Raw genomic sequence first — 27077 nt, 5'->3', positions numbered from 1 at the left:
AAAATATTTCACATTTAAAACAGGTTTACTGCGTGACAATTTCACCCATTACTATATTTTAAAGAAGATGGTGAGGAGCTCAAGTTCATTTTAATTTCACTTTGAATTCTTCTGCTTACATGCTCCTGTGTAAACTTAGTCATGTCAAATGAACACATACATGCCTAGATAAGCTATAAGATCAGATGTAAAGCAAGATGCGAAAGAGTACAAATGGTATGCAATTTTTTGTATCTTCGTTCATAATTGGAAAAGGAAACATTGAGAGAACTGGAGGGCTGTAATAGAATGAAGTAAAAAGTTCGTGGACAGAAGTAAGATTTCTCTATGACTTTGGTACATGTAAAAGTTTTATACATTCAAATTCAATTTTTTAAAAAGTTAATGCCTGAAATTGAAAACAATGAGCCTAACTATATAGCAAATGATAGCATACCCACAGAAAGAAGAATCACATCATATTACCATAGAATTTAGCACCCCCAGTGAGAAATGTTCTAAAGAAGATAAGAACTATAAAGAAACTTTAAACTGTATCTTGTAGCACTGCTATTGTTATTATTAATACCAATGTAAGATTATTTTCAAGTTAATATATGAATGTTAGAGCATAAAACAAATAATTATTTTTATGTTAGATTTAACGTTATTTTAACAGACTTCCATATTTGAAAAAAGAAATATAAAGTACAAAATTAAAGATTAGTAAAAACTACACAGTATTTACCTACCCTCATGGTTTAAGTCTATGCATACTTTCCTAACTGAAAGGGACTAGTAGCAATGACGTTCCAAGACACCCAGTGACTGGTTTTGGTAAGAAAACCACTAGAAAGAACAAGGGCTGTCTCCCTAGAAAGAACAAGGGCTCTTAGAAAAATGGCTTATTCCAGGCCTGGATAAGAAATATATAAGATAACTCTTGGACATGATGTTGTGGCAAAAAAACAAACCAAGCTTTGCAGCTTGGATCAAAGAAGAATGGATTTCTGTCACAAGGATACAAGAGCCAGCTTTAAAAGGCTCCCACTGGCCAAGGTGGAAACCAAAATGCACTGTGTGAGTCGGCTAGGATACTTAAGAAAGAGAAAGCTGGAGGGTGCCATGGGTGGGCAGGACAGGCAGAAGGAGAGTACTCTGGTCATTGAAAGGAAAGAAGGCGCGTTGCTGTGGCTCTGGCCAAGGCTGGCGGCTACAGCTCCAATTCGACCCCCAGCCTGGGAAACTCCATTCGCCGCGGGTGCGGCCCTAGAAAAGGCCAAAAGACTAAATAAATAAATAAAAGGAAAGAAGGTAGCTTTTTAGCTTGCCTCTCTAGTAAGAATAATACCTCATACTTCAAGATAACCAAAGAGCTTGGGCTAATGAGGAAAAGCTCTTTATTTTACAAAAGAGCATCTATTAATGCAGAGAACATAACATAACTATAAAAATCACAATTTCTTCAAGTCAATGAAATAGTTGGGTCAAGTAAGAACAATCACTAGGGGACGCTAAAACCATTAGGAGAATTGATAAAAAACCGGTCATCTGCATGGAACCGAAATATCACCAAAGAATCAACTAAATAAATCACTTAATAATAGAGATATATGGCTATCTCTGTTTTAACAAAGTAATCAATCATGAAACATGGGACTACTAGATGTTTCATCTTTTAAAGTGATGCAATATAAACTATTACTTATAAAGTACAAAGTATTACTTATGAAGTATTCTTGCCAATAATGTTTTACCTGAATATAACCAAAGCTTCAGAGCTAACTTCAGTAAATAGAATGAAGAGAGGAAAAAGTAAAATTATGAAAGGAAGGAATCAGATAGTCAACATTTTTCAGAGAGGAAAAAAAAAAGGGAGAAATTCTATATTAAAAAGATTTATGACATGTAACATCCAAATACAATGAAGGATACTCGCCTGGACCCTGGGACAACTGAGGAAATGTGAATATGGTCTGGATATTAGATAATATAAGGTATTTTTACCAATTTTGTTAAGTGTGATAAAGTTATTACGGTTTTTAAAACAGAAAAATACTTTGTTTTTTAGAGATGCACACTAAAAATATTTACAGGAGAAATGTCTGCAATTACAATATTCTTACAAAAAAGATAAAGCAATTTGGGCAAATGTTAATAGATGTCAACTATTATAATCCAAGTGATAGGTATTCATCATACTATCCTTTCTTCCTCATGTTTGAAAATTGTGATAAGAGTTGAAAAAAATACATACCTTAAAACGTTGCAAACGTCCAATTTTTTCACCAACTTCAGCCTCCATTGATATCAATTCATTATTCTGTTTCCTATATTCTTTTCTGAGTTGTCTCTCCATTTCTACTAAAGTAGTATATTGCCTTATGAGTGACTTCTCATTCACTTGCAAGACTGTGATTCTTCTATTATTTTCTGAGAGTGTTTTTCTCATTTCATCTGAATCCATCTGAAGGGCACTGAGCAAATTCTGCACCAGGTCACATTTATATTACTTGTTGAATCAAGCTATCTCCCTTTGTGAAATATCATGTATTGATTTTAAAACTGCTTTACTTACATTATATTCTTTTACTTTTATAGCATCTTGTTGGATTTGATCCTCAAGTTTTCTCTTTTCCTCTTTCATTGTTTCAGATTCTGTTTTCCAGGTCTCCTTTTCACTTAAAAAAAATAAAAATGACAACAGAGTAAACCTAATAAAATATTTAACTAAAGGAAGAGATAACTTTAGATTATGGAAATTTAAAGTTTCCATAAAACAAGAGAAAGCACAACTACTCGGTATCTGATAACATAAGAAGTCAAAATTCCATTTGAAAGGATTTATCCTGGATGTTGTATTTTTACTTAATAAATCCACAGTAAAGAAATTATTTTATCAAATTATTTTCATTAATCCACAAATTATCACTCTACAATGGTTACAATATAACAGGTGCAGCTGAATCTTATAAACATTTTATTAAAAACAGAAAACAATTTAGAAAATAATCAAGAACCCAAATTCATTCTGGAAATTAAATCTCATATTCTGACCCTGCTTTTAAACTTGAGTGCTAAATACTATGAAATATTCAGAGTATCAATAAAACGAGAAATCATTAGCCTTAGAAGAAGATGTGTAAAACACTGTTGTCTACCCAGACCTGCAATGTGCTTGGCATAAACCAATTATGGTGTCAGCATTCTCTCTGCACAGAACGGTTTCAACTTGGACATATGACTTGGACAGCTCATTAACCCAACTCTGGCTAATGAGATCTAAGTCTTCCAGAAGCCTCTGGAAAAAAATTGATGTAAAAATAAAAAGTTACGTGAAAAAAAAAATGTCACTCTTCTTCAGTGGGCATGATTCTATCTTCCTTGAACTCCCGCATCTATTTGATAACCATATCATATTACCTATACTATAAGATTCTCAAACATGACCTAATCTGTAATTAGCTTTGAGTTTATTGTTAGAGCAAATAATAACCACTTTTAGAGTTGAAATTACTTCTGATCAGGTATTCTAATTTATTACGAAGGATATTAGTGCACTGGTATAGATGAGATGACAGAGATGAGCAGAAACACATTAGATCCCTACGAAAATAAACGAATAATGATGAGAGTGATCACTAAGAGTGGTGTCAACAGCTGACATATACAAAGGGCCCGTGGGTGCCATGATACAAAATGTTCATATCTTGGCATTTTCACACAATTCACTTAAGTTTCATCATAACCCTATGAAAAGGCATTACTACCACAGAATTTTATGGACAAGGAAGCTACAAAGTGGAGGTGTAGAGGCAGGAGGAAAATAAAAGAAAAATACTTAAATATTTTCTGTTACTTAACTTTAACAAGAGTATGCTACAATTATATTTAGAAAGTTTTGCTAACACCTATACCTTAGGTATTCTTTATATAATAAGCTTTGTTGATGACGAATTACTGCAAATTTTCGGTTATAGTCTTCAAGAGAATCTTCTAAATTCTTTAGCTTATTTTCCTTACATTCTAGTTCCTAAAAATTGGTTTAGAAATGAGAATGAAAAAAAACATCAGGATGTATTTTAAATTTGAAGGTATAAACTCATTCTGACAAGACCATAGAAAAGCATATAAAAAGAGAATAGTCAGCAAATCCATAAGCAGCACAGGCCATCTCTATGATTCTTTTGAACAAACGATGGCACATGGAATGAGGCAATATATGTAAGAAGGAAGGGCTATAAAACCGGAAAAACTGTTTTCATCTTATATTGTAGTTACAATAAGCACACAAGTTATCAGATACACAAGTTACAGACTTACCTCTAGCTGCTCAGCCCCAGGTACCCTTTTGTGAACATATGCATTCAGACCTCCACTCAAATTATCCTTTCCAATTACTTCATTTTGAAGATGAAGAAACTTGAAACTTAGATTAAGTAACTTATTCAACATTAAAAAACTCATCAATACTAGACTTTGGTATCCTTTTTCTAAGCGCATATGCCAAAGCTGGTGTCAGGTGCTTTAGATATTTGCAGATACAACACTTGAGGTCAGGCCAGTCTGACTCCAAAGATCCTGGTACTTCCATCGCTCTACTGCGGCCCTAGGACTGGGGTTCAAAGCACCTGTTTCTTCCACTTTGAATACATTTTCAGACTCCCCATTGGTACTCTCTAATCCGCTACAATGTTTCTCACATGATTTTTATATAAAGATGAGAAAAAAATAAGCCTAATCTCAAGCAACGTGACAATGTAACACTGTCATTACTTATTGACAGTTTTACTGTATTGCAGAAGAATAAGTTCATGAAGAGTGCTAAAATTATAAAATGATATAACATGAATTACAAAGTAATGTTCTAATAAGTAAATTCCAATACTCAAAAAAGATTAACTAATGTAATTTACAAATATAAATACAAGCATTTGATAATGACAATTCAAGTACATTCACAGATGGATTATCTAGGAGAGGGAAATAGCAGTCCTTACAATCAAAACTTTTTTTTCATTGATTCTGAACACATTTTTGTAATTATATTTGCAAAGTATGTGATGTTATGGATAGTCATCCGTCAAATGAAAAAATGAAAAGCATTTCTCATTATGCTACTCTTAATGACCATAATATAGACAGCAAAACTGAGAAACAAACACGGGGCAAGCAGTATCCTTTCTAATTTGCTAATGGATTAACTAACACTTTACAGGGTAAAGGGAAGAAAGAGATAAAAGACAATTTTCTTTAAAAGTTTTTTTCTTACAGTTAACACAAAAAAGGAACAAGTCTAATCACTGCACAAAAAGCTGTGTCAGGCTTTATTCATTTGAATTACTTTTCCAACCAGCAGTAGATAAAAGAGCTCCCCTTATTTATACATTGCTATCTTACAGGAGCTGCATGTTACTCTACCTGTCAACCATGTAGTCCATATGAATGGCACACAGGTGAACAACATGTGTCACCATGCTAACACATTCCATTTAATACCAAAATCCATTAAAAATGTATCTCATTGTTAGTATTCTAAGAACCAAAGGAATACATGATGATTGAATCTAAAACATACTATCCATTATTTTTAAAATTTATATATAAAATTTGCAGTACCTGTAAGATATGTATTAAATATTCATTCTGAGAATTAATGATATGGGCACTAGATGGTGCTATCCCATCAGGCAAGTCTACGCCTTTAAAAATAACATTTGATCCTTCGGACTGTCGTAAAAGACTGGTCTCCTTTTCAAGATGGTCTATCTGTAAACAAAGAGCTCAGAAATAAGAATCACATCTCTTACAAACAGAGGACAAATTTAAAAGCAGCAACTTACACTTCTTACTGAGTATCTTTAAAAAGTAGATAAATGAATGCACCGCCAGGTATTAATTAAACTCTAATTTAATTGCTACTGAGAAATGTCTAGGTATACATTTAACATTTTTGAATCCTTTATATTACAAGGTATTTATTTTTCCATTTAATTTTATTTTAAAAATCCAAATAGAAGGTTTCCTAATGTTGAAAGAATTCAAAGGGTGTTTTCTCATAAAACAGTCATTTAAAAAAACTTAAATGTTTCAATTAAACTTTTGTTCATATGCTTAGCATTTTCTTTTATGTAAGTAAATTCTCACCTTTAAATTTGCTTTTGCCAACTGCTGAGAATAATTTATAGCTTCCTTCCGAGATTCCTTGAGTTCCTGCCTTAATTCTTCATTCCTTCCAGTAAGTTGATCAACTTGGGCTTTTAAATGCAGATTGGCATCAAATATTCCTTCTGCATTCTTTGATTCTATAGCCTAATATATTTAGATTATATTGAAGGGATGTGAAGAACAGCACTAAAACCATAGTTTAAAAAAATCTACTTTTAAATAAAATTCACATTTAAGCATTTTACTATTCCCATGAGTAATAAAATATGCCAATTATTTCTTATTTATAAAATTCAAGTTTAACTTATATCAGTAGTCCAAGCATACTAACCATTTCATTATAACAATTAACAAATATCCATCTAATCCAAGTAGACTGAGAGACTAGAAAAACAACTGGACAGGAATAAGATAGCTAGAGTACAAATATTAGCCCATCTCTTACTTGCTGGGCAAGTGGCTTAAATTCCTTATATCTTAGCTTCCTTATCTCTAAAGAAGAGGAAATAACACTAGCTCTGCCTACTTCACAAGGTTTTTATATAGTCAAAATGAGATTATTACATATAATGTAAAAGCTTTGAAACTATGAAGCATCTGAACTTAAAGCATGAGCAAAGGAATGAAATAGCTACTAAATTCAATTAAGTAAATTTTTCCTTGGCTTCCTTTCCACACAGATGTAGCACAAATGATAACAAAAGCAAAGTATGACAAAACAATGTTATTTAAGAGAGCTGGATAAGCAAAAACGATATGTCAAATACTAAAACATTATCAAAGAGGTTTCACTGGTCCTAAGTCTCCAACAATGGTATACAAAAATATATCTACAGCTACATACACATCTACAGGATATACACATATAAATACATTTGGACTTTTTGGAATAAAACTATTAAATGTAAAATGAAACTTCAGAAATAAAGGCAGAAGACACAGACGGTAAGGTGAGTAAAACCATATGTAATCTCTCAGGAGGGTGATCTGAGATTTAACTCAAGGCAGTAGATTTGTAAAAGTAAGCCTTACCCTATGGACATTAGAGAAGGCCATGTGGAGTAGTGAGTTATACTAATTCAAAGGGTTTAGCAGAAAGACAGAAGTAGGAGGCGGAGGTACTCTGACAGATGACATAGTAGTCTAGTTAGCTGTCTTGCTGATAAATGGTACCACATTCTCTATATGGTGTTTTGGTAAAAGGAGATTGAATTAAGATGATACTTAGAGGCTTTGAAAAATATCCTGTAGCAATAGTAAGTGAACTAAAGTGCATAGGCCAGAATTATCTGATCTAAAGTATTACTGATTCCAAAAATTTCTTAAAGGAAGTATATTGTTGGGTTATTTGTCAGTTTCAGACAAAGCCTATCAGTCAGAAAAAAAAAAAAAAAAAAATGACAACTTAGAAGAGAAGCAGATGAAAGCAATGGAAGCAATAGTCCTGGGAAGGCCAGAGGCTATCAACTGAAACAGAAAAAGCTAGAATTTTTCTGTGCTATTCATTCTGTTTCTATTTGGTCACTAAGTAGAGTTTCCCTTAGAAAACAGAATTTGATCTGGGACACATTATTAGTAGTTGGTAGCATCATATATAAAAGATGTTCACGTAAGAAAGTATGAAGGATATATATATTTTTTCTTTTTTATGGCCATACCCCCAGCAAGGGATTGAATACTGACCTGAGCTGCTGCAGTTGGATTCTTAACCCACTGCACCACAGCGGGAACTCCTGAAGAGTCATTTTAGAAATTTAAAATAGTAGAGACAAAACAAAGTCACCAACCAGAGAAGGAAAATCAGAATGAGAAACATACAAAAGGAATCAAAGAGGTTTCATAAATTTGGTTAAATGATTTTCTTGCCTCGGGAAGTTTTTGACATTGCAAGATCACTCTCCCTCTCTGCTAAAAATACAGTGTTGTTAAAAAATAAAGTATTCCACTATTGATCAGTCATCATAAAAAAAGAAATTTCAATGAATACCAATTTTTTTCTATTTAAATCAAGCACAGTATAATAGATAATATTGCATGTTAATATGTTTGGATTATGTAAATTACATACATTTAAATATTAAAATCTAAAAATGTGTATTTTATTCATGTTTATATAACAGACACACATTAATAGGGTAGAACTTATCTTAAATCTCTATATGGTAAATATAAATAGAATATCACTTGATGGCTAAAATCATTCTTATAGCAATGCTTAAGTCTCTAAATATTTAAAAATTCTTACTACATTCTACTAGACTTCAATATTTGTGGTATAAGGTCCTAACAGACCCACCATTCTACATTTAACAAGTGAATACAAAAACCTACTACATAAAGGTTCTAGATAATAAACAAAAGTAAGTAGATTTGAGAGGGACTTGAAACCTGGAAGACACAGAGTGCTATTTTTAAGGTTTTCTCTGAGGATGAGCTGCAGTTACAGTGACCACCTTTTTTTTTTTGGCCTAGAAAACCAGAGGATGGTGCCCAAAGCCATAAGGAAGAGGGGAATGCCAGAAAGAAAAGAACCAGCAAAACTGAGCTTCAAATTCTGTGTTAAAGCTCTGCCAGGTCTCAGGCTGACACTTAAAACAGAAAAAGACACATGAGCCTGCATGTTCACTGCAGCACTATTCACAACAGCCAAGACATGGAAACAACCCAAATGTCCATCGACAGATGACTGAATTAGGAAGATGTGGTATATATACACAATGGAATACTACTCAGCCATAAAAAGAACAAAATAATGTCATTTACAACAACATGGATGGAACTAGAGACTCTCATACTGAATGAAGTAAGTCAGAAAGAGAAAGACAAATACTATATGATATCACTTATATCTGGAATCTAACATATGGCACAAATCAACCTTTCCACAGAAAAGAAAATCATGGACTTGGAGAATAGACTTGTGGTTGCTAAAGGGGAGGGGGAGGGAGTGGGATGGATGGGGTGCTTGGGGTTAATAGATGCAGACTATTGCCTTTGGAATGGATTAGCAATGAGATCCTGCTGTGCAGCACTGGGAACCATGTCTGGTCACTTATGATGGAGCATGATAATGTGAGAAAAAAGAATGTACACATGTATGTGAAACTGGGTCACCATGCTGTACAGTAGAAAACTGACAGAACACTGTAAATCAGCTATAAAGGAAAAAATAAAAATCATTATATAAAAAAAAAATCTAAAAAAAACAAACTGAAAAATGGAGATGGCAGGAGAAAGTGTCAGTGAACTTGAAGACAAATTAATAGCAATTATCCAACTGGAAGAAGATAAGATAAAAATTAGGGAAAAAAATAACAGAGACTTAGGGACCTATGGGACAACATCATCTAACATGTTTCATTGGAGTTTCAGAGAGAATGAAGAAATTAATGGCAGAAAACTTCCCAACTGTGGTGAATAAAACAAGCTAACAGATTCAAGAAGCTCAGTGACTCCCAAACAAGATACACATGCACACACACATTCCACCTTGGCACATTACAGTCAGACTGGTCAAAACCAAATAAAAAGACAAAGTCTTACAAGTAGCCTGAGAAGAATCAAACATTTTATACAGGGGGAACAATGACTCAAATGAAAACGAATGTCTCATCAGAAACTATGGAGACGAGTGAGAGTGGAACAACATCTTTAAAGTGATGAAACAACAAAGCAAAACCATTAATATGAAAAAATAACTTACATTAACTAGTCTTTCAAGACTGGGAATAATTAGAGATGTTTCGCCTCCTTTAACATCAGGATCTTTCTGCATTTCCTTAATAGCTTGCAATATTTCTTTCATACCTTCTTCTAGTTGCTTATTTTCTTCAACTAATTCTTTTGCTAAAATAACATATTTAGTCTCTTTAAATGAATAGTTCTCTTTTACAATTTACACCTTTCTATACAGATGAAAAATATTTCACACACTGTAAAAATAACTCACCTATAAAATGCCAATATAAACAAATGTACAAAAATTCAACTATAGACTCAATGTATGAATAGTTAGGTTAAATTACACATCTATTTAAATATCCACAACCATATGCATCTCATGGCTAAAAGAAATACACATAAAAGCATATTTTGCCTTTACTTTACATTGAAAATCTTTTAAATTTGTTTTTCTAACTTTACTTTCATTAGAGAAAAAAGAGACTTATTAATCATCATAATAAATTCAAACTAATACATTCTCTGAAAATAAATACAGCAAGGCAAACGAAAGACACAAATGAGACTGAAGAGTATTCATTACAGACGTAATTAAGGCTTAAACAGACTTGAAAACAAAATGCATTAAAGTCCTTTCGAAGCCATTATTTTCGGTACAGACTAAGTATAGAAAAATAAGTGTAACAGTAACTTACATTTTTTCTGAAATTTGGCTATTATTGTTCTACTTCTTTCTAAATCTTTTTCCTTTTCAATTAGTTCTCTTGAGAGAAATTCATTCTAAACAAAACATAAAAAGAATACAATTTTTTAATAAAATATTACCATAGTTCATAGTTTTGAATTTTAAAAAAGTTTCGGAGTTCCCATTGTGGCTCAGTGGTTAATGAATCCGACTAGGAACCATGAGGTTGCAGGTTCGATTCCTGACCTTGCTCGGTGGGTTAAGGATCTGGCGTTTCCATGAGCTGTGGTGTAGGCCGCAGACGTGGCTCAGATCCCGCGTTGCTGTGGCTGTGGTGTAGGCCGGCGGCTAAAGCTCCGATTAGACCCTTAGCCTGGGACTCTTCACATGCCGCGGGAGAGGCCCAAGAAAAGGCAAAAGAAAAAAAAAATTGATCAACTGAGGTTTATACACCCAAAACAAGTTAGAGAAACACAGCAGCAGTCACAAAGATATAAGAAACATAAAGGGTAGACGAGATAATGATCTTCGACCCTCTCCCTCCCTCCAGCACCCATGGGGAGAGGTAGAGAGATAAAGAAAGTTTTTGTCTTTAGCAGCACAACCATCTCTTTTAACGACCGGCATTTATACTACCTGCTCTGCCTGGTTTCTATGACGTTCAAGCTCTATTTCTGCATTTCTACTCTGTACTTCTTTGATCAATAAATCCTGTGCTATGACTTCATTCTAAAGAAATATTTAATAAATTAGGTAAGTCAATGAGTTCATTTCAAATTCACTGCATTTTTAGGTTTTTTTTAAGAAGAATGTGTATAAATTAAAGTGCAAACATAAAAAATTTCTCATAATTGCTAATTACAGAACTTTGCTAGAGAAATCATAAAAAAGAATTAAAAAGCAATCCCAGGAATGTAATTTGGAGGTGAGCTCACCTGAGATCTAAGAAATACCAGTTCTGTCCGTAGCTGTTCTATAAGATTTTCAAGTGGATCTATCTGAGATAATTTTGATTGTACATTAACAGGCATAGGATCCGGAACAGTAACTTCAAGTTTACTTTTCAATATCTCTGTCTGTAAGGGTACATCACTTTTTCTTGTATCTTCTTTCAAATTCGTATCAGCACATTTTATTGGGTTATGAACCTGATCATCTTCTGATGTTGCTATTTGTAACTTATCCATGTCAGTTCTATTACCATGAATTTGCTGACAAAATACTGCAGATTTTTGCCTAAGTGATAATTTCTGCATTAAATCTGAAGCTGTGGATAAGGCTCGTAAAGATGAATCACTTTTTTGTGTGAAATCAGTCTTCTCAAGTGCCTGATGGCTTCCTGACACTTTCTTCATAGAATCATAAGAAAGAGAGCATAAACAGTCATTTATTTCTTCATGACTCTCCCTACTGAAGGAACTGACTAATGACTCTAGATTTCTTAAAGACTGTAGACAGGGTGCTTTAAAAATCTCCCTTATTGTAATAGTTTCTGGAGGTGAAATATTATCTTTCACTTGCACAGACGAAGAACGTCTAGTTAGAGTGACAAAAGGATTCACGTCACTTTCTACACTACGGCGAGTTTCAGACAACGTTCTTGATAATGATCCTATGGTCAGCTTCTCTTCTGGCTCTTTCTGATATGACTGTGGAATACTGAATGATGGCCTCTTATGCAGCAGCTCTACTTTATCTGAACTCCTAATCTGTATTCAGAGTAAATAATGTTTCATTAATCAATCTTGGGATCAACAGGTTATTTAAATAAAGCATTTTACTTTTATTAACAAGAAGTGGAGTTCCCATCGTGGCTCAGTGGTTAACGAATCCGACTAGGAACCATGAAGTTGCGGGTTCGATCCCTGGCCTCGCTCAGTGGGTTAAGGATCCAGCGTTGCTGTAAGCTGTGGTCCCGGTCACAGAAGTGGCTTGGATCCCACGTTGCTGTGGCTCTGGCATAGGCCGGCAGCTACAGCTCTGATTAGACCCCTAGCCTGGGAACTTCCATATGCCATGGGTGCGGCTCTAGAAAAGACCAAAAAAAAAAAAAAAAAGATTAAAAAAGAAGCAATGTCCAAAATGAGATAATGGGGGCAGAAATGACAGCACTGATCATACTTTCTTCTCTTTGTCCTAACAGTAGTTTACTATTTACCTTTGATTGTGCTTCACTCATATTTTTGAGGCTCATGAAATTCAATTTTCCTTCTCCTGTTCTATTCTCTTGAGAAAAGTTTTCAGTTAAGTTCAGGTCTTCAACAGTTAATCCTATATATAAAAGAATTAACAAATTAAAAACGTAAAAATAACTCTCCTGTTAATCCAATACTTTAATTCTCAAAAACTAAAATCGAGTTTTAATTCAAACAAAAGGTAGAATAACAATTTCCAAAATCCCGGATTGCAGCATGTAACCTATACAACTGTTGGATTTAGCTCTCTATTAATAAGATATTAATGAGAAACACACACACATTTTATCTTCTCTATCATCCTTTGCTCATATTGATAAGTACTAAAATAGTTACAAGACTCACAAAGTAGACAATCCTGTTGTATAGCACAGGGAACTACATCCACTCATGACAGAACATGATGGACGATATGTGGGAAAAACAGTGTATATATTGGTAAGACTGAGTCACTTTGCTGTACCTAAGAAATTGATGGACATTGTAAATTAACTATATTAAAATTAAAAACAGACAAGAATCATGAATAATGACTAAACTGGTTACTATACCAGTAAATGACAAAGTTTTGCCCTTGCAGAAATTTTTGATGTACTACAGAGAACACAATGCTTAAAATAAATAAACCAAAACGAACAAACAAACAAAACAACCCTCTATTGCTCACAGATACTTGTGGGCTTGCGCCAAGTTAGGAAAAAAGTTTCTTCTCTATGGTCTTCTTCAAAAAAGCAGTGCAATAGCTTTTAAAAACTAAACCAGAAGTTCCCTCTTGGGCAGCATGTAAAGGATCCGCATTGCCACAGCTCTGGCTGCAGGCCACACTTGCAGTGCAGTTTCAGTCCCTGGCTAGGGAACTTCCACATGCCCTGGGTGCAGCAGCCCCCCAAACAAACAAAAAACCTAACCAACTGTTCTCTTTATATCACGTAAGATAAACTGCCAAAATGTTAACTTGTATTCAATAAAATATTACTTTCACTTAATAATAAATAAGGTACAAGGAAAGCTTCCAACGCATAGCTCTAAAGGAAAGTGAAAATATAACAGTAACATAAACATAAATATTACTAAGTTTTATCACTACTAATCACAACACACTGGGATTGTTTAGAAATTAATACAGACTGTATTATAAATTTTTCAAAAGTTTATGATTCTAAAGTTTGTTTTTTGGTCACTTATTTTCTTTTATTATTCTTTTTACCTGTTTCAGATTTAGGACTGAACCCAATGACACTCACTCATACACTCTCAATCAGGTCGTTATTTTCATTTATTAAACTTGTAGCAAAACCATGGTAATACAGCAATAGTATTTATACCATACAGAAAATTGCAGAGCCAGACAATTCATTTTTCAATGATCCTTTTAAAGGTTTGGAATAACTGAGTATACCTGAAGCTGTAATTCTTTTTCCTTTTTCTTGAGCCATTTGACGAATTTTTTTTTTCAGTTCAAGCCGCTCTTCCTCTAGACTTTCAATCTGCAAAGTATAAATTATTAGTATTTTCCTTTTCTTCATCTAGAAAAACAATCATTTGATTGCTACACTTGCCTCTTTCAAGAGAATCTGGTTTTCAGCTCTGTACTGCTGCTGTTTTAAACTTTTGCTATTTCTAAATTCAGTTAAATCAATCATTGTCTTTGGTTCAAGACCTGAAACAAAAAGCAATGTAATTAAAACTTTAATAACATTCAAAGGAACTACAAGAACTTCATACAGCAACTGTCCGTCAAGCTACTGATTATATATTTAGCCAGCACCACTTAAGAATGAGGTATTTCTTGTGAAAGACTTTTTCAGGTATTTGAACCCTACAAGTTTAAATTTTATTACAATTATTAATAGAAATTGACAAAAAAAATTTATGATCTGTCTTCTCCATGGTGGACTGTCAGAGAGGTATTAAAACGCATTGAGAACAGACGCTTTGGAATAAAACAGATGTGGGTTCAATTCTCACCTTCAACTATTAACTAAGTTGCAGGGACATGTGTGCATGTAGGTACATATTACTTCTGGCTTGGTGTCAGGGGGTATAACAAAATTAATCCACATAAAGTTAGAGCAGTGTCTAGCACAGAGTGGTCATTATTAACATCAATAACATCATATGATTAGCCCTATGCACTCAACTACATCAAGACTGGCTGATGTATTATAAACCAAGATTCAGAGCCCTTAAAATGCAGAAAATCTGGTGTTTATGCAGGTATTTACATGGCTGATTCATCCTTAAAAACACTAAAGTTGGCCATGATCTGTGAGGCTGAACTGATTAGACTAAGTCTAATCTGAGGTCCTGGCATGTCTCTGGGTCCCAGTTAGGCACCTTTTTACAAATAAATAATACATATTAAATATTTATTGTTCTTCCTTTAGAGAACAGATTTCACAAGGGATCATTTTAACTTTAAGAAAGCATTAACTGGATTTATCCCAGGGATGCAAGGGTTCTTCAATATCCACAAATCAATCAGTGTGATACACCACATTAACACACTGAAGAATAAAAACCATATGATCCTCTCAATAGACACAGAAAAAGCCTTTGACGAAAAATCCAGCACCCATTTCTGATAAAAACCCTTCAGAAAGTAGGCAGAGAGGGAACCTACCTCAACATAATAAAGACCAGATATGACAAACGTAGAGCTAACATCATTCTCAATGGTGAAAAGCTGAAAGTATGCCCGCTGAGACCAGGAACAAGACAAGGATGTCTGATCTCGCCACTACTAGTCAACATAGTTCAGGGGGTGGGGGGATGCACTGGGGTTGTGGGATGGAAATCCTATAAAATTGGATTGTGATGATCACTGTACAACTATAAATGTAATAAATTCATTGAGTGATAAAAATAAAATAAAATAAAATTTAAAAAAGGACACAGTGAACTTCTCTGCAGAACAGATACTGACTCACAGACTTTGAAATACTTATGGTTTCCAAATGAGACAGGCTGGGGGGTGAGGGGATGCACTGAGGGTTTGGGATGGAAATGCTGTAAAATTTGGTTGTGATGATTGCTATACAAATCAATATTTACCTATAAATCTGTGTATAATTAATTACATAGTTTAAAAAAAAAAAGCAAGCATTAACTGGTATTTACCAAGTGTAATGAAATCATTATTTAGACCTTTATTTTAAAGTACAAATTTATATTGTACTGCCGAAACATTTAAACAAATAATATTCACTAATGAACCATTTGTTGATAGCAATATATAAAGTCTCAGGCTATATTTAGTAACTGCTTCTTAGAATCAATCAGTAACCTTAAAATACTCAACACAAGTAACAGTCTAAATTATAAAAGTATTTGAAAGTCTCAAAAGGGATTAAACAGTATTTCAGTGTTTTTTAATGTCCCCATGCATTCATCGGAAACTAGAACATTCTGCAAACTAACAAACTACTTCTATTAAAAAAAAAAGGTTAAGTTCTAGGAGTCCCGCTGTAGCTCAGTGGTTAACGAATCCGACTAGGAACCATGAGGTTGCGGGTTCGGTCCCTGCTCTTGCTCAGTGGGTTAACGATCCGGCATTGCCCTGAGCTGTGGTGTAGGTTGCAGACGTGGCTCGGATCCCATGTTGCTACGGCTGTGGCGTAGGCCGGCGGCTGCAGCTCCGATTTGACTCCTAGCCTGGGAATCTCCATATGCCACGGGAGTGGCCCTAGAAATGGCAAAAGACAAAAAAAAAAAAAAAAAGGTTAAGTTCTAATATACGGTGGTATTAATTTAGCCAACTTTCATTTTTTCAAGCAAGGAATTATTATTGAGATCTCTGACAGATACAGCAGTGCTCCAGTCCAAACACCATCCCAACTTCAACAAATCCATAATCCCACTTTAATGGAACAACTCCTCTTCTACTTGTTTTAAATTATTTTAACAGAAGGATATATTTGGAAAAAAAGCATCCAACTATTAAAAATAATAATAAAAAGGAAAACAAAAAGGACTTGACAATTAGGGTTGAGCAAATGATACATCTTAAAAGATGACTTACCTACACGTTCTCTAAGTGCTTCATTTTCATCAAGGAAATCATTGATCTTCATCTCAAGTTTATTGATTTCTTTTGTCAATACTTCAATCTCTCGATCTCTTATTTTAATTTGGTTTTTACAATTCTTTATTTCAATAACAGCATCTTCTAAACCATAAATTCCCTGAAACATAACCAATGTAATTTAAATATAACATAGTTTCTTTGAATAAATCATCAAATTCAATCATTTATTTTCTTATTAAGTCTGAGGGGAAGTGCAACATATATATACACCTATAATTTATATCTCTAAACTGTGTTTTTTAGTGTGATTTTAAAAAACAAATCCAGTAATAATACTAATGGGAAGCAGAAGAGTTGAAATTTCGCAGTACAGCATCCTAATGGCAAAGTGACTCAATATTACATACTCTGAGATCTGATTCCAAAATATGAGAAGTACAAAGGAAGGCTGTGTTGGCACACTGGGTGGCTGTTTCTACCACAACTTTGGTACAATTAATCAGTGGTGTCACATTTGCATGGTGGTACAATGGCTCAGATCACAAAGAATCAAATCCTGCTGCCTCACCAAAGCTCATTATCTGGGCAAAATGTTTTAATCAAATGGTTTGAAAACAATTCTCCTGCAAAAAGTAAAAGTGTTGCAAATGTCTGAACATTTTTGCATAAATTAGTTAGGATAATCTTTATCATGAGATACTCCTGAAACAAGTCTTTAAATAGTACACAGTACGTGGCACAGAACAGTCTAACTGTAAGTAGCAAGAATAATTAAGCTTCTTGACTGACAAGATAAAAATACATACCGATTCATAATCTTTTAATCGCTTCAGAGTCTCAACTAACTCTTTATCCTTTTCTCTAGCATCAGCCTCAGCCAGCTCAGCTGTTCTCTCAGCCTCTTTAGTTCTCTCTTCTAAAATTTGAACCTTAGACTGAATTTTCATATAATGAGTCTGTTGAGAAAGTGCTGAAGCTCCTACAGGGTAAAAATAAAAATCACGAATGAACCGAATTGACTACTTACTCCTATAAATCACTAATATGTCACTAAAGAAAAAAAATCCATGCAGTATTATGGTAATATTTTGTAAAATAAAGTTTTGATTTGGTTTTATTAACAAATCTAAAAAGGAAGTTTTAATCAAATCTTAGCTGAAAGGGTATAAAAGACTGGAAAACACTTCTTTACAAAGAATGATCATTGTGGCAAAAGCTGCTATCTGTTCCTAATAGTTAACCTCCCTTTTTTGCTCAGTAGTAGAAGTATTGATTTTTAGCTGGACACATGGCCACTTGAAATAAAAACTAAACTTCCATTTACATTCCAGCAGCTAGGTGTGGTCATGTGACTAATGGGATATTAACACAAAGAGCATGTGCATATTTTAGGAAATGTTTTTTTAAAGGAGAGCAACGAAACTTTCTTCTTCCTTCCTGCCAGCTAGAATACAGACATCAGGGCTGGATACCAAATGGTGTTCCCAAAACATGACATGGAAACATGGTGAGAAATGCAGAGTAAGGTACAGGGTGCCTGATATCTAGTGTTCGTACAACTAGCACACCAATCCTAAACTAGTTGCCTCAACTTCATTTATATCACAGAAAAGTGCATTTCTAGTCTGTTTAAGCCACTGTTATATTTGATTGTTTTCTGTCACTTGCAGCTAAACTTAATTGGAACTCATAGCTAAAAAATTCCTACTTGTACATCTTGAACTGTTGCTAAAACCAAAATATAGTCTTCCTATCATTCTAAAATGTATTGACACAAATCATTCTTTTACTCATCCACAATAAACACCTGATTTATAGGACATATACTTACACACAGGCATTGGACTAGTGCAGGAGGTCACATGTTTATAAGAAGTGAGCTCTGCTCTCTGGAGCGAGCAGCCTGGTTGGAGGGTGTGACTGAAGCCGACTCCCAAATCTCCCCTCCCTTTCTCCTACGTGGGCCCCCACAGTATGTTCACCCGCCTACCCTTCAGTACTTGCTCTTTGCTCCTCTCTTGCTGTGTGGGGTTGGATGTGAGGATGAAGTTCCATTTTGCATGAGGCACGTGAAGGCAACATTCTGGACTGTCTAATTCTAGCCCAATATATAAGTGAAAAATAAACTTCTATCTTGATTCGGCCATCATTTTCAGAGGCCTGTAAGAGCTAAAACTAATGCTAACCAATGAAGGGAGAACACCATTAGCAAAAAAATTTGTCATATGCAAATTCAATTCAATATATGGAGCATACAATCTAGTATAGACACCTGTCGGCTTTAGGGTCCTATGACTATGGACTGACAGAAGTGTCACTAGATAAGACCCCTTCCTTATTCGAGGGCAGAGATAAACTGCCACTTTTTCTCCTGATGGGTGGAATATGCAAAACCCACAATATATCATCTTTCTGAAGCGATTTAAGCTATTGTCAAAGTATAATTCTAATACATACATAATACACACATAGATAGAAGTACGTATATAAAGTGGGTCTTAACGCCGCTAAACAATCACACATTTCCCTAGTTTGCTCATTCTTCCAGATGACCACTGCGAACGTTCTCTTTACTTCTCTCTCCTCAACTTCTTATGTATCTGTCCCTTCCTCACTTTCGGCTCAGAACCTTGCTTCCTGTTCACCGAGAAAACAGAACTTTCCCTGTCGGGACATCGACCCCACTACCTCCAAGTATGTCTGTACACTCCTGCTGCTATGGACAACGCTGTGCTCCTAAATCCCATCTGAACACTAAATCCCATCTCCACTAAACACTAAATCCCATCTCCTTGCCTTCTCGAGCTTATTCCAGAAGTTTTCTCCTCCTCCTGCTTCATCAACTCAAGAATTGTTTCTTTTTTAATTGATCTTCCCTTTTAACCTGGAAGTATGATTATTTCTTCCATTTTAAAGAGAAGCACAGTTTCCTTATCCCTCCGTCCCTTCAAACTACCACTCTATTTTTCTCCTTTCCTTCATAAAAATAGTCCTCAAAAGTCTCCATATTCGCTCTATTTTTCAGCTTTACCCATCTTTCTCCTGAACTAAAATTGACTACTGTTAAATAAAATGGTCAATTTTCAGTGCTCCTCTTGACTTACTAGCAGCAATGAATACAGCACGAAAGAGAGCTGCTTATGCTCTTTCTTGATGACAGTGAGAAACTTGTGTGAGTTTCAGGACTCTACACGCTTGCTCCTGGTTTTCCTCCCATCTCTCTGGCCATTCCTTTCCAGCGCCTTTCGGTTGTTCCTTTTCATCTCCCCAGGCTCTCAAGCAAAAGTACCCCAGGGCTCAGTCTTAAGATTTTTCTTTGTAACCAAGACTTTCTCCCTTGATGGTAAGAGCCAGCTTCAGACTGTCCTCCTGAGCCTCAGACAAGTACCTACTTGACACTTTCACTCAGATGTCTAATAAGCATCTCACACTTCACATGTCCTGTTTAACTACCTGATCATCTCTATAGCTGCTCTTCCCACAGTCCTCCGCAGCATTCAGACAAAAAGCCCTGATAACTTTCTCTCACATCTCACATCTCATCTGTCAGCCGATTTCATTTCTACAACCTTCGTAATATCCAGAATTGACTATATCTATGTAACTCCACTGCTATCTCCATGCTCTAAGCCACCATCCCTTCTTTCCAGGTTATGGCAACAGACTTATAATAGGTTTCCCAGGTTCTGTCCTTAACACTCCTAAAGTCCATGACACAGTCCAAGCCAAAATTCAAATTGTATCATTCCTTTCTTCAAAAACCTTCTTTGATGCTCTCACTTAAAAGAAAAGCCAAAGTCCTTACAATGTACTGTAGGCCCCATATGATATGGCCCCTGGGCTCTGATCTCATCACCTACCGCTGACCACTTGCTCACTCTTCTACAGCCACAAAGGCTTCTTTGTTCTTCCTCAGACGTGCTCGGTACACTCCTGTCTCACTGCCCTGTGCTTATTCCCACTGCTTAGTGACATCTGCATGGCTGACTCCCTCATTTCCTTAAGTCTCTGTTCAAATATCTCAGGAGGCTTTTGCCTCACTCTCTAAATTAAAGCTATACCTTCAACCACCACCATTATTTCACTTAAACAACACACACACAGGGACTCACTATTTCCACTCCGTGTCTTTTTTTTCAGCATGAGGAAGTTCCTGGGCCAGGGATCAAACCCACACAACAGCAGAGACCGAGCTGCTGCAGTTACAATGTCGAATCTTTAACCCGCTAGGCTACCAGGGAACTCTATGTCTTTTTCATTTTTTTTTTATCTGCAGCAGTTATAATAAATATGTCATGAACTTATTAGGAATAGTTTGCATTAATGTGCTCTAGTGTAACTACAGTATGTAGTGCTGTGGAAATACAGGTTATAATGACTGACATTCAAAAGATTTGATAAATTAGGTAAGGTAGCATGACCCAGGGTGGAGAAAATAGGAGATATCAAGTTAAGTAAGATTAATTCAAATGTTGACAAGTCAAATTACTCCTGAAAAACCTCTGCAATGCTACTACACTGATCAAAATTTTACTTTATTCCATTCTTTGTTATTTCCAAAAAGGAGGTTAAACACAATTATATCACCATTTTTCAATTTTTTTCATATGGCCAAACTGATATCAGAGGTTAATGTAACTTTCGTCAGATAAAAATTATGCAAAGTACTGCCATCATTTACAAGTTTAGATCTAACGTGTAGTTAATAATAACCTGGATCATTTTTTAAAATATGATAAATTTCGAATAGAAAAATCAATAAAACATTTACTGATATAACAATTCCATGTTAATAAAAATAAAACATTTTTAAAACTTAATGGTATATAAAATACATATTCATAAAACATTGAATTACCTTTGTTTCTTTGGAGTTCATTTTTCAAATCTTCAATAATCAAAGTATTTTTTTCCATTTCTTTTGTATACTGTTCTACTTGCTCAGTGAGCATCTTAATTTGGCTATCTCGTTCTTGTATACCCTATAAAATATTTTTTAATACTATATATTATTTCTTTACAAAGATTAATACATATTTTACAAGTAAGGAAAAAGGTAGGTCTTATTTTTTTCAGTAAGACTATAGAATACATATTTTATGGGTCAAAACTGTACCTTTTACTATTTCGTATACATCAATTACACAACTCAATAGAAGTATGCTGCTGTCACTCTAGTACTTACAGATTGTATAAGGGCTAGCACGCTGGCAAATAAGTATTCCCGAACTTTCTAATATTTGTGGCTCTTTATGGCTCCTTTTATGTTGCTCTTCCTCATCATCCATCTAATTCTATCTTTGTATCCCTTTATGTTTGGGTGTTGCCTTGTGCTTTTTCTCTTATTCAAGTTAGCTTTCACCCATGTAGTACTTCACTCAAAAATCTTGTCCCTTGCAATTGTCCTTATTCCCCAAATACTTCCCAAATTTCTTTTTTTTCTTTAGGACGATGACCACAGATGATGCAAGTGTAATTTTTTCTATATGAATAGATTTGTATTAAAAATAAGTATCTTACACAATATAAATTATAATCATATTTTAATTTATTTCACATTATACATGATATTTCAGCACAAAATACAATATAATAAACTTTAGTAACAGAGTATTAAGTAAAATTTCTAAAAGTTTTTAATAGTTATTCCCAATCAAAATAATATGAACATTTTATCTGCATCAAAACAGAAAAATATACAAAATGATTCTATCCCTCTCAATTTAATTTCTTCCTTGAGACTGGGTGGTGTAAGAAACTTCAAAAGACTTAAATTACTTACCCAAAAGCACAAGTGATTTAGGAATAGTAGATAAATAGGTAAGACATAGTTCAGAGTTCCATAGTCAACTTTGATAAAACTCGTTAATAAACCAATTTTCTGAGAAAGTTTTACCTGTTGTAGAGCCATAACATTACTTTTATCAGCATCAAGCTGGGCATTTTTCAGTTTTTCCCTCAGGTTATGTAACATTTGTTGATACTCAATAATTTCATCATCTTTAGAAGATAAAATTAACTAGAAATAAAGAAAATAGGATCTGTTACATAAGAGACAAAAATAGACCATTCCTCACATATGGTAAATATTTTAACAGATACCACAGCAGATTTCTAAAAATACAGGAAATAGAAGTTATTTTAAATGAGCAACTATTGGAATGACTATTACTCTTTTTGTGCAAACAATCAAGTTCAAATAAGAAATGATTCAAAAATATAAACTATTTTTTGCTTTTTAAGGAATACAATCTTTTTTTTTTTTTGAGGGTTGGCCCATGGTCCTTTTATTTTTTATTTTTATTTTTAAATTTTTTATTAGAATATAGTTGACTTACAAAGTTGTGTTAATTTTGGGCTACAGAAAATAAGTCAGATACATATACATATATATATTCTTTTCTTATATAGGTTATTACACAGTATTGGGTAAATTTCCCTGTTCTATATAGTATGTCCTCATCTGTTTTATTTTTGTAGGTTTTTATTTTTTCTATTATAGTTGATTTACACTGTTCTGTCGACCTAGTCTCATATACATACATGTATATATATTATGTATATATATTCTTTTTCTCACATTATCCTCCATTACGTAGGAATAAAATCGTTTAAATAATCTCAGTTTCCAAAACCCACCCCAAAACAAGAAACTAGAAATACACCCTTGCAATTACAAGAAATCTTGTACAACTATTCTTTATGAAGAAAATATTAAATGACACTAAGAAACAAAACATCTTAGATGAATGAAAGGTGTTTTGTTGTTGTATAAAAGGAAAAAGTCAGACTCTCCTTGACATGAATGGAAGAGGCACTCAGGCCTGACAACACGCACATGGTTAAGGCACTGCTATCTACTGCACAGTATGTTACCAATATTTTTTAATACTGTATTGCACATTTGAAAATAGCTAAGAGAGCGAACCTTCAAAGTGCTCATTGTCAGAAAAAAAAAAAAAGGTAACTATGAATGGTTACAAATGTTGACTGGACTTACTGTGGTAATCACTTTGCAACACATAGAAATGTGAAATCATTACATTGTATAACTGAAAACTAACATGTTACGGCAATTTCACCTCAATTTTAAAAATAGTGAAAGATACGTTCTTCACTGGGATCAATATCAAAAGCAAGCTATAAATTAATTTATAAATTTAACACATATACAATAAGATAACTAGCATACTTTTAAAAACTATTCTAAAAAATTGTATTTAAAAAAACATATTTATAAGGAAGAGTTTAACAAACAAAAAATGAGAAAGCTTTTTCAAATATTTAAGCAAATAATAATTAAAACACGTGTACATAGTTTGAAAACAGATCGATCAATACAAGAGAGTCCAAAAACAGATTCAAATCCAAGTTTTGTATGTAATAAAAATAGAACTATATTTAAGAAAAATGAAATAATAAATGATATTTAAACAGAGTAACTCTGCTGCATCCATATCTTACTCTTCATACCACCAAAATAAATTATACTTCAAAGATTTAAATGTAAAAGATGAAACTAGAAGATACCAGAGGAAAATATGAGAAAATGATTTTATATTCAGAATCCTTTCTAATTGTGATTCAAAGGCCATAAAAATAATAAGGTTATGCAATATAAAAAGAAATACTTCACAGCAGAAAATACCATAAAGTCAAAACACAAGTGACAAACTGGAGGAATGTATCTGCCAATACATATTACATTTACACTTGTAGCATTTATTCTACAGCTACATTTTCAAAATAATAAATATATAAGGATATTCATTAAAACATGGTTTCTAACACAAAAATTGGAAACCTCCTAATATCACACAATAGGGAATCAATAAATAACATACTTATCTGCAAAGAAAAATTACACAGTGTTTAAAAAGAACAAAGCAATACCATATGTACTGATATAAACTATTTAAAAATACTATGTAAGGCGGAAGAATACATATGCGAACATCTTACCCCCTTAATTAAATGATTAAAAATAACTTTTTTTTCCTAGAGTCAGTAAATTATGGCTCATAGGTCAAATTTGGCCCGCTGCCTGCTTCTGTAAAATTTTATTGGAAAACAACCTTGCTCATTAATTCATATACTGTCTAAAGCTGTTTTCATGCCATAACAGCAGAGCTGGTTTCACTGGAAACCAAATGGTCTAAAATATTTACTCCCTGGCCTTTTACAGAAAGTTTACTGACCTCTGATTGATTTTGTAAATTTCAACTCAATTGCTACTGCTTTTGTTTAAAATATAGGTTATCTGAGCTTCCCACATGATGGTTCCACATAGCCAACAAGATTGATGTGAAGCTTGTTAAAAATAGTGACTATAAAAATGATAGCTTTTGGGATTTCCTGTTGTGGCGCAGTGGGTTACGAACCTGACTGGTATTCATGAGGATGCAGGTTTGATCCCTGGCTTTGCTTAGTGGCTTAAGGATCTAGCGTTGCTGTGACCTGTGGTGTAGGTCGCAGACGTGGCTCAGATCTGGCATGGCTGTGGCTGTGGCTATGGTGGCAGCTATAGCTCCAATTCAACCCCTAGCCCAGAAACTTCCATATGCCATAAACACAGCCCTAAAAAGAAAAAAAAAAGTGATAGCTTTTAAAATTAGAATTATTTCTTCGAATTACTTCAAACTATTTTCAAAATATATAATCATCACAATTCTAACTTCTGATATGGTAAGTTTGGGAGATATGGCTGGAGTTAGAGAGAGACTTCTGAAAAAACTTCTAAACTTGTTTCAATTACAGGGCCTTGAAAGAGTACTATTTTGTTATTTTTCATCACTACCTCCCTGGGTCAGGACATAAAGAATAGACTTGTGGTTGCCAAGGGGGGGAGGGGGAAGGGAGAGGGATACACTGGAATTATGGGGTTAGTAGATGCAAATTATTACATTTAGAGCGGATAAGCACTGTGACATTGGAGTGTCACGGTCATTATACAACTACACATGTGATAAATTCATTTGAGTAATAAAAAAGAAAGAAAGAAAGAAAGAACAGATAAGCAATGAGGTCCCACTATACAGGCAACTATACCTAATCTCTTGGGATAGAACATAATGGAAGAAAGTACGAGAAAAAGAATGTATATATATATATATATATATATATATATATACATATATATTGTATAACTGGATCACTATGCTGTAAAGCAGAAATTGACACAGCACTGTAAACCAGTATGGTCTAATAAAAATAAAATTAAAAGAAAAAAGACTTTTGAGGTGATTCTGAAAGACCCCTTTCCTTATTCCCATTCCCACCGAATGCCACTAGCTTGATTAATCTAACATGGAAAAAGAGTCAGGAAAACCAAAATTAAGCTTGGAACTACAAAGCTAATATACACAGGTTAATTATGACTTACATAAAACGATTTAAATTTTATTTATAATTACCAATTTTAGATGATAAATATATTTTGGACTTAGACTTCTGTCAGAAAATTTTAAGTTCAACTCACTGATACGGGAAAGCTCATTCAGCAAAAGACAGCTAGAAGACTACACAGGACTACTCTTAGAGCTTCTCTACCTAAGACATTTCATGTGCTTTTAAGAATACCTAATAAAAATGTCATTAACTATTACAAGGCCTTTAAAGAAAATCAAGACTAAAAAATTGAAATCTAAAATGAAAAAGAAAAAGCTATTGTCGTATCTGAATGAAGCACCTTCCATTCTTCTACTTTTGCATTGACAGCGGCCATGATTGGATCATCTTCTTCATTTTTTGCTTTTAGAAGATCTGTAAGTTCCTGCACCTGAAAGGCAACAATTATTTCAAGAACTGTTGCAATTTAGTATAACATATATATATATTGATTGTACATGAATATCTACATATACATTATACACATGAGAAGCATACGCATGCACATGTGATGCATGTTAATTATTGGAGCAGTTCTGTAGTTATGGTGACATATAATGGTTTGTATACCTTTAAAATTGTGTAATTATTTTTTGATATTAGAGATTTATATTTTTAAGCATCAATCTAGTTTTTAAAACAAGTTTAATCCCATGTAAATACTGACAATATACCAGTTTCTACGATATTTAGAGTGCATATATTTTAAGATTGTAAAATTAAACGGGATGGTCCATAGCACTTCCAGTAGCCTTTAGTAGAAAATTCCCATAATTACTAGCTTAGCAGGACTGCTGTCTACCCATTCATTCATCTATTACCCATATTCCCTATACGGCAAGAATTACAAGGTATATATAAGGAGTCTAGAGAAACCCACAGAGACAAATATACCAGCAAGGCAATATACCACAGTATAAAGTGACATATTAGAACCTAAGACAAAGACTCATAC

At 34.0% G+C, this 27077-nt stretch overlaps 1 protein-coding gene and 1 non-coding gene across 9 annotated transcripts in view; one reads left to right on the top strand and one right to left on the bottom strand.

The window, feature by feature from the left end:
- The window catches only part of CEP290 (centrosomal protein 290), an 89935-nt gene that overhangs the window by 52013 nt on the left and 10845 nt on the right, over positions 1-27077 (bottom strand). For 7 of the 8 annotated variants that reach the window (XR_014804519.1, XR_014804520.1, XM_084957626.1 and 4 more), the window contains exons 10-24: positions 26424-26513; positions 22632-22754; positions 21594-21717; positions 17542-17714; positions 16730-16892; positions 14268-14368; positions 14108-14195; positions 12672-12784; positions 10524-10608; positions 9851-9993; positions 6127-6291; positions 5599-5748; positions 3897-4012; positions 2558-2660; positions 2237-2467 (exon numbers count right to left, since the gene is read on the bottom strand). Coding sequence is in view for 6 of the 8 variants with exons in the window: in XM_084957626.1 (XP_084813752.1) it covers positions 2237-2467; positions 2558-2660; positions 3897-4012; positions 5599-5748; positions 6127-6291; positions 9851-9993; positions 10524-10608; positions 12672-12784; positions 14108-14195; positions 14268-14368; positions 16730-16892; positions 17542-17714; positions 21594-21717; positions 22632-22754; positions 26424-26513 (1968 nt within the window). In the remaining 2 variants the exon portion in view is untranslated. Of the gene's footprint in view, positions 1-2236; positions 2468-2557; positions 2661-3896; positions 4013-5598; positions 5749-6126; positions 6292-9850; positions 9994-10523; positions 10609-11448; positions 12223-12671; positions 12785-14107; positions 14196-14267; positions 14369-16729; positions 16893-17541; positions 17715-21593; positions 21718-22631; positions 22755-26423; positions 26514-27077 lie in introns of all 8 variants that reach the window. The other variant, XM_084957624.1, reaches the window with a different exon arrangement.
- On the top strand, positions 23500-23622 carry LOC146403593 (U6atac minor spliceosomal RNA). The gene has a single exon (XR_014804688.1). It is a non-coding gene; the product is annotated as a U6atac minor spliceosomal RNA (small nuclear RNA).

The sequence above is a fragment of the Sus scrofa genome, chromosome 5 (genome assembly GCF_054392235.1).
Source record: "Sus scrofa isolate SSC_HxYL_T2T_F1_AM1 chromosome 5, Sscrofa_HxYL_maternal_Yorkshire_Landrace_v2.0, whole genome shotgun sequence".
NCBI lineage: Eukaryota > Metazoa > Chordata > Mammalia > Artiodactyla > Suidae > Sus > Sus scrofa.
This window is presented reverse-complemented; position numbering and strand designations above follow the sequence as displayed.